At 40.5% G+C, this 12,097-nt stretch overlaps 1 protein-coding gene across 2 annotated transcripts; it reads left to right on the top strand.

Moving 5' to 3' along the window:
* The first annotated feature begins 665 nt into the window (after positions 1-665).
* Positions 666-10,014, top strand: ythdf3 (YTH N6-methyladenosine RNA binding protein F3). Of its 2 annotated transcripts, none has more exons than XM_007554508.2 (6): positions 666-921; positions 1,012-1,268; positions 1,617-1,641; positions 1,873-1,952; positions 2,860-4,518; positions 9,027-10,014. In XM_007554508.2, exons 2-6 carry the CDS (start codon positions 1,245-1,247, stop codon positions 9,048-9,050), a joined length of 1,812 nt encoding a protein of 603 aa, XP_007554570.1. In that variant the 5' UTR covers positions 666-921; positions 1,012-1,244; the 3' UTR covers positions 9,051-10,014. The 2 variants fall into 2 exon arrangements, with proteins under 2 accessions (XP_007554570.1, XP_007554569.1); XM_007554507.2 differs by having other exon boundaries at positions 1,009-1,268.
* Positions 10,015-12,097: the final 2,083 nt, after the last annotated feature.

The raw sequence follows: 12,097 nt of genomic DNA, 5'->3' as shown, positions 1-12,097 counted from the left end.
CTCAAAAACATACTAGGTTAATTGGTTACTTTAAATTGCCCTTAGGCATAAGTGTGTGCATGGTTGTCTATCCTGAGTGTTCCTGCGTTGCCCAGTCATGGACTGGCGATATGTCCAGGTTGCATTGTTTGTTGCCCAATTACCGCTGGAGAGTGACATCATCTCTTTTGCAACCCTGCAAAGATAAATGTGTATATATTTGTATATACACTAAAAATAACACATAAAATAACAAAAATCAACGACTATATGTAGTCGTTGTATCTTTGGACATGGAATAAATTGCCACAATAACGTATTTGACCAAAACACAACTTTTGCCACCATAAATATATTTCAGCCTGTTTGTTGAGAACTTTTGTTTGAGATCTGTAAATATAGCTACATGATTTATATAAAACGATATGAATGAAATAGTGCTAGTTATGCTAATCTACTGCTACATTGAGCTGTGAATGCACTCTATTCTGACTAAATAAATACATTTAAATTCTTTTGGTAAATGTAATAATTCTCAATTTTAATTTGAACTAAAATAATCCTGAGTAAAAGTGAGATATTTATAGAAAAATATGCTTTTGATGATCTAATAATTTATTGGATTCTGGCACTTTTGGCTTTCCATACAATTCTGTAGTTTTATACTGTTTTATTGCAGAATCTCTCAAGATAGAGGGTTGGGAAACAGATGCTTGTAAGCTAAGAAAGCTGTGCTTTTGCTGTCGGTTAGCATGGCAGGTAGTAGACTGAGTGCATGAAACAGTAAAGGAAAGAAAATAAGCAGAAAAGTTGCTGTGTGTTTGTGACTGTCATGTGAAGCTTTAGTTTGTAACATGACTCAGAGCGTCACAGGCGGAAGGTCACGGAGCAGCAGGACGGAACGGAAGCGGGAGTAAAGAGCCTATCCGCCATTGTGGAATAGTAAGGGATATTCCAATCACTTTCACATTGACTGATTAAACACCATTCTCGGTCACACTGACGTGCTGATTGACGCCTTCTCATCAGCAGACACCGAGTCGCCTGAAGCAGCTGGAAGAGGCTGGTCGTCGTCAGATCTTAGCCCAGCAGGGGGGGAGAAAAAAAAACGCCGCCTTGTAACGTTCACGGAGTGATTGGACGAGAAGGAGAGACGAACCAGGAAAGCAGCACCGAAGTGCAGAAACAGAGAGACGAGCAAGCAGGGGGGGAGAGAGAAGCCGCGGACAGTCTGACAAACAGCGAGCAGTTTCGGTTCCTGGAGGATGTCTGCGACCACAGTCGATCAGGTTCGTGTAGCTGCGCTGTATGCTAGCTTTGAGGACGAAATAAAACTTTACGGACCACTGTTTGACGGGCTTACTGTGCCAAATCAAACAGGCTACAAAGTCTTTGATATGTGGTGGTTGTTAGCTGAAAGGTAGGCCAACTGTACTGCCAACCTACACCGGCTGCAGCCGGTTGCCAATGCGGCACCGTTTACTGGTTGTCAGAGCGTTTGACATCCGGTTAGTAAGACGAAGCAACCTGTAAATGCTAACATCCGGGCAAAAGCTCACACTTAGGTGTTATATTTGTAGGATAGTGTCTGTCTGCTCTGCCAGTGTGTTTTAATATCTTGTCACTTGTTGTTTCAGAGAACCAAAGGACAAGGAAATAAAGGTAAGGCTTTGACTGGGAGTTTTAGCCACTGCAGGTTATGATATTCTGTGCTATTACTTGCTGACAGTGTTGTTGAACTGTAGTCCAAACTGCAGTCTGGAGCATTGTTGACACAACACAGCAGAGCATACCTGTGATCAAAATGTAGCCATCTGACATCATGGCTGCTTGGAGATTACAGCTTCTTTTAATTACTTATATTAGATTTTTTTCCCCCCTTTTTATATTTAGTGCAAAACGGATCCATGCATCAAAAGGATGGTGTGAATGATGATGATTTTGAGCCTTACCTAAGCGGCCAGACAAATCAGGTAATGTACTTTTTAAAATACACAATGCTTAAATTAGGATAAGGATTGCCACAGCCATTTTTAATAAGTAGTAGTTTTTTTTACACTTAACTTACAAAATAATTTTGCCACTATTCTGAAAAAAAAAGAAAAAAATCAAACTCACAAGTCAACTCTTGAGTTCCTGTTTTGTATTTCAATTAAAGTGCCTTCTGTATGTTTATTTCCAAGTTCAGAGTTTTATTTTCCAATGTCTCATAATAGGTTATTATTAGCTTCTGTTGTACATGGCTACCATACAGTTCAATGAGATATTACTCATATCCCCTGAATCAATCTAGGACAAAATGGCACATAATTGTGAAGTGGAAGGAAAATCTTTTCAAACAAAAAATGAACCAGTAATCAGTCCCCTGAGTCAGTGCTTTTTGGAACCATCTTTATTAAAGCTGCAATTCTTTTGGAGTATGCCTCAACCATCCATCCGTCCGTCTTCTTCCACTTATCCGGGGTCAGGTCGCGGGGGTAGCAGCCTCAACCAGATTTGTGAAATTTAGAATTGGTCAATTTTTTTCCACTATTCATTGCAGAATAGCTTAAGCTCAGCTTGAGTGAATGAAATAAAAAAATACAATAAGAAAAAAGACTAGTGATACTCTGATGTTTGCCTTACCTGTAAATCTGACAGTAAAATTAATAGATGCTCTTTGAAATGTTTTCCAATGTTGTGTACTCAGATGCTATAATGCATTCATATGAACAGCACTTTTCATTAAACTAAGGCAGTACAACAAAACAGAGTTGTTGAAAAAGAAATTTATTAAAATGTAATTTTGTTACATATAACTTACTTAAACAGTAATAAAATGCAAAAGCATCTGTCTTTTTGAATAATACTTTCAATCTCTTGTCTTTCTGTGCCATGCAGAATAACAGCTATCCACCAATGTCTGATCCTTACATGCCCAGCTACTATGCTCCATCCATTGGGTTTCCTTATTCTCTGGGAGAGGCTGCTTGGTCCACAGCTGGAGATCCACCTATGCCCTACCTTACCACCTATGGACAGATGAGCAATGGGGAGCCGCACTTTATCCCTGATGGTGTTTTCAGCCAGCCAGGAGCCCTAGGAAACACTCCTCCATTTCTCGGGCAGCATGGCTTCAACTTCTTTCCCGGCAGTGCAGACTTTTCCACCTGGGGAACCAGTGTCTCTCAGGGTCAGTCAACTCAGAGCTCAGTCTACAGTAACAGCTATGGCTACGCTCCCAGCTCACTGGGCCGGGCAATCACAGACGGACAGGCGGGCTTTGGAAGTGACACCCAGCTCAGTAAGGTCCCAGTGCTGAACAGCATTGAGCAGGGTATGACGGGGCTAAAGCTGGGTACGGACATGGTGGCTGCTGTCACCAAAACCGTTGGCTCACCTTTAGGGGGTACAGTGGGCATGAACAGTACAATGGCCAATAATCTCCCTCCATCTGTCAACTCGTCTGCACCTAAACCTGCCACTTGGGCAGCAATTGCCAAGAAACCGGCCAAGCCCCAGCTCAAGGTCAAAGCCAAAGCCAACATGGGGATGGGGGGAGGTGCCGCCATTCCTCCACCCCCAATTAAGCACAATATGAACATTGGTACCTGGGACGATAAGGGCTCTTTAAACAAACCGCCGTTAGCTCAGACTATGATGCCCCCACAACCTCTGGTGCAGCCCCCTCTCCTTGCACAGCCCCAACCCTTACTGCGGAACCCCTTGCCCCCTCAGCCTCCGCACCAACCCCAGCATCAACACCAGCCTTTCCAGCTCCAGTCTATACAATCACCCCAGCACCCCCAGCCTCTGCCCCATGGCCCTCCTCACCTGCACCTCCCCTCCCAACCTGGCCTCCCACAGCACCTTCATCAACAACAACCTCAGCAGCTTGGCCCACCCCCCAATCGCTGGATTGCCCCCAGGAACCGTGTTGAGGGCTTTAGTCTGGGTGGCGGAGTTCCATTGAGTGCCTCCCCTTGCTCTGGAGAAGTGCACCCCGTGTTGGAGAAACTCCGTACCGTCAACAACTACAACCCCAAAGACTTTGACTGGAACTTGAAAAATGGACGTGTTTTCATTATCAAGAGCTACTCAGAAGATGACATCCATCGTTCAATCAAGTACTCTATCTGGTGCAGTACAGAACATGGAAACAAGCGCCTGGATAGTGCTTACCGTTCGCTATGCAACAAGGGCCCCTTGTACCTGTTGTTCAGCGTCAACGGTAGTGGGCACTTCTGCGGTGTGGCCGAAATGCGATCGCCAGTGGACTACAACGCTTACGCAGGCGTCTGGTCTCAGGACAAGTGGAAGGGCAAGTTTGAGGTGAAGTGGATTTTCATCAAGGATGTGCCCAACAACCAGCTGCGTCACATCCGGCTGGAGAACAATGACAACAAGCCAGTGACCAACTCCAGGGACACTCAGGAAGTGCCTCTGGAGAAGGCCAAACAAGTGCTTAAGGTTATTGCCACTTACAAGCATACCACCTCAATCTTTGATGACTTTGCACATTATGAGAAACGTCAGGAAGAAGAGGAGGCTTTGAGAAAGGTGAGATAAATTACCTTCTATTGAGCTTAAAAGGGAACACACTTCTGGTGGGTCATGTCATTTTCCATGCCTCCATTGGCACCTCAAACACAGAGTACTCTGGCAAAGTACGACGAGGTGGGATCAATTACAAGTACCCATGACTTCTGTCATGGGTATTTTTAAGAAGTTGTTTATTTTCCAAAACAATATCTGGGTGCCATGTCTTGGAGCATCAGCTGCTGACCAGACGCCGCCATTGTAGGTTGTTGAGTAGACAATCTTTTCATGGTCTCCACTGTGAGTTCCTTTTTTATAAACAGCTCCTTCACATTCCTGATGTAATTTGTTGGCCATTTTATAAAAAAAAAAAAACAAAAAAAAAACTGGTCAAGTATTTCTGAATTTCTGCTGGTTGTTGTAAATATAATCAGCCGATGTTGTTCAACTTGATATGAGGCAATAAATGGAAGTTCCCCCGAGGCCCGTCTGCAGATTGACACTTCGCCATTACTCACGAGCAAGTTGAGGAAACCCTGAACCTGCGTCAGCCATCTGGCGTTGTTAAGATTGCTAAGAGTCACCCAAGTGGAGTTAGGTGACTGTCGTGTTTCCGGAAATAACCCACATTCCTGGCATTCCGTTTTCCCAGACAAAGGCAGACATAAAGTTGGATCTACTTTTGAACTACAAGCCCTCCCAGGCATCCACAGACTCCTCGTGCTTTATTAGCCTTTTAACGGCATAAGCTCCCAGGCTCCAAAGTGGTTAAAATGTGTCCTGGCACAGTTAGCAGAGTTTTATATATATATATATATATATATATATATATATATATATTTTTTTTGTTTTGTTCTGCATAATATATTATGAAGTTCTTTAATCACATTGAGCTGTCATTCTGAAAAACACCCTTAGTTTAACATCCTCAGAGGGGAAATTTAATTATGTCCCAATAGTGGTAATAATGGTGTAATTCAAATGGAAGTTAAAAAAAACAGAGAATTAAATCTCTAGTAGTGTCCTTCTGCATCCATTCTTCTATCCATAAAACACACACACATACACAAGGACCCCCTCCCTCTCTGTTTCTCCAAATGTTGGTGCTGCACTGACGCTGTATTGACTCCTCGTTGTTGACCTCGTTAATATGCACTCGGTTCCTTTCTCATAAATATTTCTAGTCAATGTTTTCAGGCTCCTGAAAACAAACTGTCAGTAGGAAGCCGGTTTCATCCCGCGTCGCGCAGACGTCGGGCCGTGCTGCTTTTGTATCCCTGACCCTCATTACATGACGGGATCGGCGCAGGTCGAGGCCTCGCCCTTCTTCACCTGACAAGGTTAATTGTTGCCTGTTGTTTGGCCTGTCCTACCCAGCCTTTCAAAGATGTCAGGCTTGTGCAACAAGACCTTTTCCTAACACCATCTCAAGGTGTGTTTTTTTTTTTTTTTTTTTTTTTTTTTTTTTTTTTTTTTTTTTTTTTTTTTTTTTTTTTTTTTTCCTTTTTCTTTATGCTATTGTTTTTGATTGGACAGATAACCTTGCGTCTAAATTTTATTTGGAGTTTTTATTGAATATCGAGTCCATTTTTAATCTTTCTGTAGCTGGTACTGCGCACAATTTCATAATTGAAAAGATTCTAAAAAGTAACTTTATTTAGTTGAAAAGTACATTTTTCTCATTAGTTTGAGGAGATGAATTGCATAATTAGTTTTGTGATGAATTGCTCAGTCAGGTTATATTTTAACTTGAAGAACTACATTGATTTGAGCTGCAGGCCTTGTATAGACTAAATATCATGAGGCTTTTTGTCGCAGGCCATCTGGGGATTGAGTTACTGCTGGGGTCTGGGTCTCTGCATTTTTCCCAGGGAACTGATATGGTCAACCTCAAAGAGAGCACTGTTTCATCTGAGAAATGGGAAGGGGGAAAAAATTGCTTTGTACCTGTGCTGTTCTTCACATGACGCTTCACGGCATTCATCTTCTTTTAATCTATAACAAGCCATTGAATATTTGACATTGTAGGAACGGAGTGATATTTTGTTTAGAATATACGCCTCCTTTTATCCCTGACTACGTGAGATTTTGGGTTACGAGCAGAAAGTAGTGACAGCAGTCTCCTGACAGTGTAAATATGGCTGAATATTTTGTCAGTTCATTCCTTGGGATCTAATTCTTTTCTCCTGTTTTCTAGTCAGTTTCTTTCTCTGGTTGTTTTAACTTAAAACATGCGCTTTGTATTTTTATCTTGGTGATTACCCTCAGGTACTTGGAATTAACATAAAATATATCCTCAACAAAATATAGAGCACAGGATTCCTTGTGCTTTTTCACGTCCTGTCATGCTGGCAACTTTAAACTTTAGTAGGTTTTGTGGAGACTTCATGTGAAGTGATGTACAATTGCAAAGTTTAACTTGAAAATTAAGTGTTCAAAACTTGTTTTTTTTTTTTAAACTGAGAGTTGTGGCATTCATTGTTTTGAAACATTAAAATAATAATAATAAAATACAAGTTTGAACCCAACCAGAATGGAGAAAAAAAAAATGTAAGTGCCACATTTTCAAGATGAAGGCATCTTCATACGTCCTCTAGTGATTTGTTGAAAATTGCTGGTCCACTGGGTTCCAGTTCTGAATCTCCATGGATTTGGCTTCTTCCACTGCATCTGTTGCTGTCGGTGCCTTGGGCTGCTAGTTGTGTTCCCTGCATGCATTCCTGAATAGTTTTTGCAATGCTGCAGACTCGAGTCAGGGGAGACTGTTGCCATGGAGGGGGTGTAGCTTGGTTGGTTGGTTGGCTGGCATGTGTCGCGGTAATAACCACACGAATGCATGGAGCCAACATTTCCCTGTATGAATTTTTAGACTGAAACAAGATGAGCAGTTTAATTCCCTTCACCTGTAAGTGCTTTTGATGTTGTGGCTTATCGAATTTATATATTAACATATTTCCCTGGGAGGCTGCATGCAAACACTCTTATTGCTCTTAAAGGTATTAAAAAAAAAATCCTGTGTACACATAACCAAAACTTGCAGTTAGCAAAATATCTTAGTCAACCTGCTGAATGTCCAGTTCCCGCACTAATGTGCCGGTTATTTGATGAAGTAAAATTTTGCTGCGTAAATTACACCCTCCTGATTAAACCCCACCTACACCTAATAAACAAGAACAGCAGTTTTCTGTTCCAGAGCAATATATAGCAAAAGCTGCCTGATGAATAGAAAGTGCTCCCTGCATGGTAATAAAATTGCAGTATTTTTTTTTTTTTTTTGACGCATCTCAAAACAAATGGAAAAACCATTTTGATTGAAGATTGAATTTTATTTCTGCAAATAGATCAGCCTAAAAATGGCACACAGGAAAAAGACAGACTCATAAATGTACGTCTTAAAGTAATACAAGGCATAGATGAGTCACGAAAAAAGACATTAAGCCATTACAGACTTCCATTCGGTGCTTTGCTTGCTAGTAGCGGTATTGGTTCTCTTCTTAATTGCTTTTTTATTATTTTTACACGAGTATGGAAGGAAGAGTTACCTTTTCATTACTTCTAGTTTAGGTGATATGTTTACAAATTAAAAATTGGTTTCTTCAATATAATTTCTCTGCATTTAAGCAACACCAGACAAGCTAATATGTGATTTAAATATTAGTTTATTTTAGTAATTTAATTTAAAAAGTATTATATGCATTCATTGCATATGTTTATAGATTTTGTTTTTGTTAATACGAATGACTCTGGCTTAGAGTTAATGTAAACCCAAAATTCAGCTTCTCAGAAAATTAGAATATTACAAAAAAAAAAAACAAATAAAAAAAATAAGATTTTCAGCACAGAAAGGTTATTGTCTGTCGAATCATGGGAAAGACTTCTGATATGACAGATGTCCAGCAGACAGTCGTTAACACTCACCATAAGGTAAGCCTCAAACAGTCATTGCTAAAGAAGTTAGCTGTCCGGAGAGCGCTTTATTGCAGCATGATGGAAAATTAAGTGGAAGAAAAAAGTGTTGAAGAAAAGGTTGCTGATTGGTTGTTTTGATTGGTTTTTGAAGCAGTGTTTTCAGAGGTTTGAGGGGATATTCACTAAGTGTGGAGCGCTTCTTTGTCTAAGATATGAGCTAAAGGTTGCTATTAAAACAGCATGACCTCTGGGTCTCTGTGTCATACCTTATTGATAATTAATGCACAATGAGCTCTATTTATAATTGAATGCATAAACTGTACAATACATAGACATACACTCAGTGCGCTGTTTATGTATTACAAATCCTTTTTGTAGGTCTCCCACGTGTCTGTGAACTTGTATTTTGGGTTTGTAGTAGCTGCAATCAACAGGAAATTGCTTCAAACACATCACTGTGTTTAACGTATGTGTAATTTCTTCAGTGTTTACCTTTGTGAATAATCCTAATTGGATGAAATGAGGTAGAAAGCATCAATCTCACTGACGATGCTGGCTTTGAAACCTTTCTTTCTCCGCTCTCGCTAACTGCTGATCTGTGTGTGTGTTTCGTCCTCCAGGAGCGCAGCAGGAATAAGCAGTGACCTTGAGGCAGACCCTCCGCAACACTAACGATGAAGGACCTTTAAATCAAATTAACCTAACCCCACGGTGGAGGGACTGTCGCGGCCTGTCCTCCCGAGACAGCAACGTATCCGAAGACTTGAGCGCGACATTAGGTGGACTCATCCTGTATCCGTTGATTGGTGCATCAAACCCCGTTTTCCTGTCTCACAAGAAAAAGAGCGTAATCTGTTTGAAACTCTGTCTTTTTAAGCACTTTCAGTCCTTCTAAGCAGCCTCTGCCAATACCCTTAACTAGCTAACTCTGTTCTTTGATTATTTTTCATTTGTGAGCTTCTAACAGATTAACCAGAGAAGACATTGAGTTCACAGATTTTACTTTTTTTTCTGTATTTTTTTTTACTGTCGCCTCACATGGTTGGGTTATTGGTGAGCTTGATCTGGCCTCAAAGAGAATTAAAGATGTGGAAATTGACTCAATCTGCCAGATTGAGGGCTAGAAATTGACAGGTGTGGGATGACATAAATAGGAAGCGGCCAGAATCGTACCAATCATAGGGCCTACCCTTACCTTGCCCCCTTTCTTTCTGCATCTTTTTCTGTGTACGAAAAGCTTACAATTATGCAGCTGGCTGGTGAACTGCCAGCTTACACACCTCTTTTTTTCTTTCTTTCTTTCTTTCTTTCTTGTGGTTCCGTCATTCTGAAGTGCATTTGTCCAAGGAGAAAACCCGCTGCTTTGCCAGTTAGACTTGGTGACTGTCGTTGCTCTGATGTGGATGTGCTCTAACTGTACCCCAGGTTCGATCGTGCTAAACGACCCGTTGAACTTTTGGGAGAACCTCCACGGTCAGCTAATCGACCGGACGGAGATTCAGCCAGAAACAAAGGAAGAGAAAGAACCATCAAATGCAAATATGTGATTATTTTCTCCTCTTGGTAACTCACTAGCTAAATAAAACAATGAATTATGTTTAGCGCTGATGATGTCTTTGTGTTGTAACTTCCTTCCCTCGGACTTTAAACTTTTACACTGTGTACTTTCTGAGGATATCACTTAGACCTTGAAATATTCTGCAGTTCAGATCCATACATTTCAATTAGTGTAAGTGCCTGTAAATAAACGACTTGCTTACTGGAACTGCCTCACCCCAGAGTTTTAGAGGAAGGCTGTAAAACCCTCCAAGTCTGGGAAGCCCCATACTGTAAATACAGAACTTGGATATAGTTGAGGCTCAAGTTATTCACTCCTGGCAGATTTAAAACTAATTAAAACTAATCTTTTAAAATGTTTCTTGTAAAGTTAACACTTTGAAGCAGCCCTGGCAGAGTCTGAACCTGCATTTAATACAGTCTGATAAGGGTGATGGCAAAGAGGACTTCCAGCCTCAAACACTTCACTGTCGCCAAAGGTAAATCGTCACAATAAGAGTGAAAACGTCCTAAAGATCTGGTCAGGAATTCTAAGGATTTGATCATTTTAATGCCAATAAAGATTTTTTTTTCCTTTCATAACTGAGAATGATATAAATAACTGACCAATTTTTCTTTTTAAAATAACAGAAAAAGTGATTACATGTAAATTTTTTTATTCCAGTCGATACTCAAACTTTAACCATGTTTGATGACATCTTGAGAAATTTTGATCTCACTTCACATAAAAAAAAAAAATACAAAGACGTTTTGGAGGTGTCTTATTTTTGTTGGTGAATCCTTTTTTCTTTCACACTACAGACTAAAGTCGTAAACTGATTTCAATAATAAAGCCAAGATGCTTTATTTTTCCACTACAATGATTTTCCACTTACAGCTATTGAAAACGTGACATCTAATATCAGAATATAACATCAGACCAACAAAAGACAATTATATAATACAGAAATAAGGATTTAATGGAAAAAAAAATAGGCTTAACGCCTACTTAAAAGTTTATTCAGGTAGGTACTTTTGATATGCCAAACGGGCCTCATCTCAACTCATAATTTATTGAATATGATTGTAAGTAAAAATTATTTTCTGAAAAGTAGAATATCTTAATTTCATCAGCTAAATCCACAAGAGGTGCTTTCAGGAGTTACGAAACAACATGCATTCATTTAACTTGTTAATAGACCTTCACTGTCTGTCCACTAGAGTGCGCCATTATATCACATTGTACCAAATGCTGCTCTTCTTTCCTGCCAAACCACAGATCGAGTACAAATCTTTTTTTTTTCATCCTGTAAGCAATGAAGCCTTCTCAAGCACCCTTTCCTCATCCCTCCTCCCCCCCCAACTCCTACAGACACAATTATACCAGGATGAGAAGCACTTGTTGTTCTTCCACAGCTTTTTTGGAGCAATTAATACCAGCTCGCCAAGCTGTGCTGTGAGAGGTGGAGGGGAGATGAAGAAAGAAAATGCAAGCAGAGAGTAAGAGAAATCCTCCTTTATGTGTCTCAAGGAGCGAGAAAGAGCTGTAATTATAACATCGGAGGCTTTGGATTACGACTTTTCCCCTCCTGTGTGTTAATTTGTGCATCTGTCAGGTTTGTTTCTTTCTTTTCCGGGAGGCGCCCTTTGAAAAGACCACTCTCCTCCGTCTTTCATTTGTCTGTGAACACAAGAGAGAGAGAGAGAGAAGAGGAAACTTGGCATTTATTCGCCTTACAATGCCGTGGCAATTACTGGTTGTGTGTGATCCTGAGAAAATGCACTCATTCTCAAATGTGCAAAACAGTAATTTAATTAGAGACCTTTGATGTGATGTAGATTTGACCTTGTGCATTGATGTAAAAAGAAGTGCTACAGAGAAAGGTTTGTTGTTCTGTTGTACGCACCGCTGATCCGTTTCTTTTTTACTCTCCTTGTTTTTCTCAACATTTAGGAATCACAGGAGCTCCTTAATGTTTTAACAGCCTCCGTATCGTTAATGTGGTCAAGCATGTTTCAAGAGAGTTCATGGAAACTTTTTTTACCCCCCCTCCCCCACCTCCTCCTCACCCTCTCCAAAGCATCAACATGTCCTTCCTGAGACAGATTTTGTGAAGTGAAGATGAGCGAAGAAGCATCTTCCATGTGGAGATGA

Source organism: Poecilia formosa, unplaced genomic scaffold (genome assembly GCF_000485575.1).
Source record: "Poecilia formosa unplaced genomic scaffold, Poecilia_formosa-5.1.2 Scaffold64, whole genome shotgun sequence".
Lineage (NCBI taxonomy): Eukaryota > Metazoa > Chordata > Actinopteri > Cyprinodontiformes > Poeciliidae > Poecilia > Poecilia formosa.
Note: the sequence above shows the minus strand (reverse complement) of the source record. Positions and strands in the feature narration are given on the sequence as shown.

Coding starts and splice junctions, on each gene's coding strand:
- ythdf3 (XM_007554508.2), top strand. CDS start 1,245: ATGTCTGCGACCACAGTCGATCAG. Junction 1,642..1,872: donor CAAAGGACAAGGAAATAAAG/GTAAGGCTTTGA, acceptor TTTTATATTTAG/TGCAAAACGGATCCATGCAT. Junction 1,953..2,859: donor TAAGCGGCCAGACAAATCAG/GTAATGTACTTT, acceptor TGTGCCATGCAG/AATAACAGCTATCCACCAAT.